The sequence below is a fragment of the Monopterus albus genome, unplaced genomic scaffold (assembly GCF_001952655.1).
Source record: "Monopterus albus unplaced genomic scaffold, M_albus_1.0 scaffold35.1, whole genome shotgun sequence".
In the NCBI taxonomy this organism is placed as follows: Eukaryota; Metazoa; Chordata; class Actinopteri; order Synbranchiformes; family Synbranchidae; genus Monopterus; species Monopterus albus.
This window is the reverse complement of record NW_018127915.1, coordinates 1,668,721-1,669,061: the sequence shown is the minus strand read 5'-3', so window position 1 is coordinate 1,669,061 and position 341 is coordinate 1,668,721. Positions and strand designations below refer to the sequence as shown.

The 341-nt window shown below is 51.9% G+C and overlaps 1 protein-coding gene across 1 annotated transcript in view; it reads right to left on the bottom strand.

Annotated features, from left to right (window-relative positions):
- The window catches only part of alyref (Aly/REF export factor), a 3,068-nt gene extending 2,798 nt beyond the window's left edge, over window positions 1-270 (bottom strand). The window contains exon 1 of the mRNA XM_020597927.1: window positions 1-270. This exon is cut by the window's left edge and continues 120 nt beyond it. Coding sequence (XP_020453583.1) covers window positions 1-114 — 114 coding nt within the window. The 5' untranslated portion in view covers window positions 115-270.
- Window positions 271-341: the final 71 nt, after the last annotated feature.

The window sequence follows — 341 nt, the reverse complement described above, 5'->3', positions numbered from 1 at the left end:
TCGGCCGCCGCCGGAGCCTCCGCGGCCTCGACCTCTTCCACCCCTGCCTCCACCTCTCTGCTGCCTGTTCTGCTTGATAATCTCGTCTAGGGACATATCCATTTTATCGGCCATACTGTTCCTGTTATGCTAAACCAAAATATGCTTTTTAAAAAAAGTACACCCTAGACACGATTGATCCCTCTCCCTGCCTTCTACTGTTTAGCGTTCTCTCCGTCGACGAGTAAACACAATGACCCAGCGTCCGTTGGTTATAGACAAACTGATTTGCTACGTACTACACGTAAATATGACGTCATTCCGTAAGACGAGGGCTCGAACCCCCCCTCCCCCCCGCACCC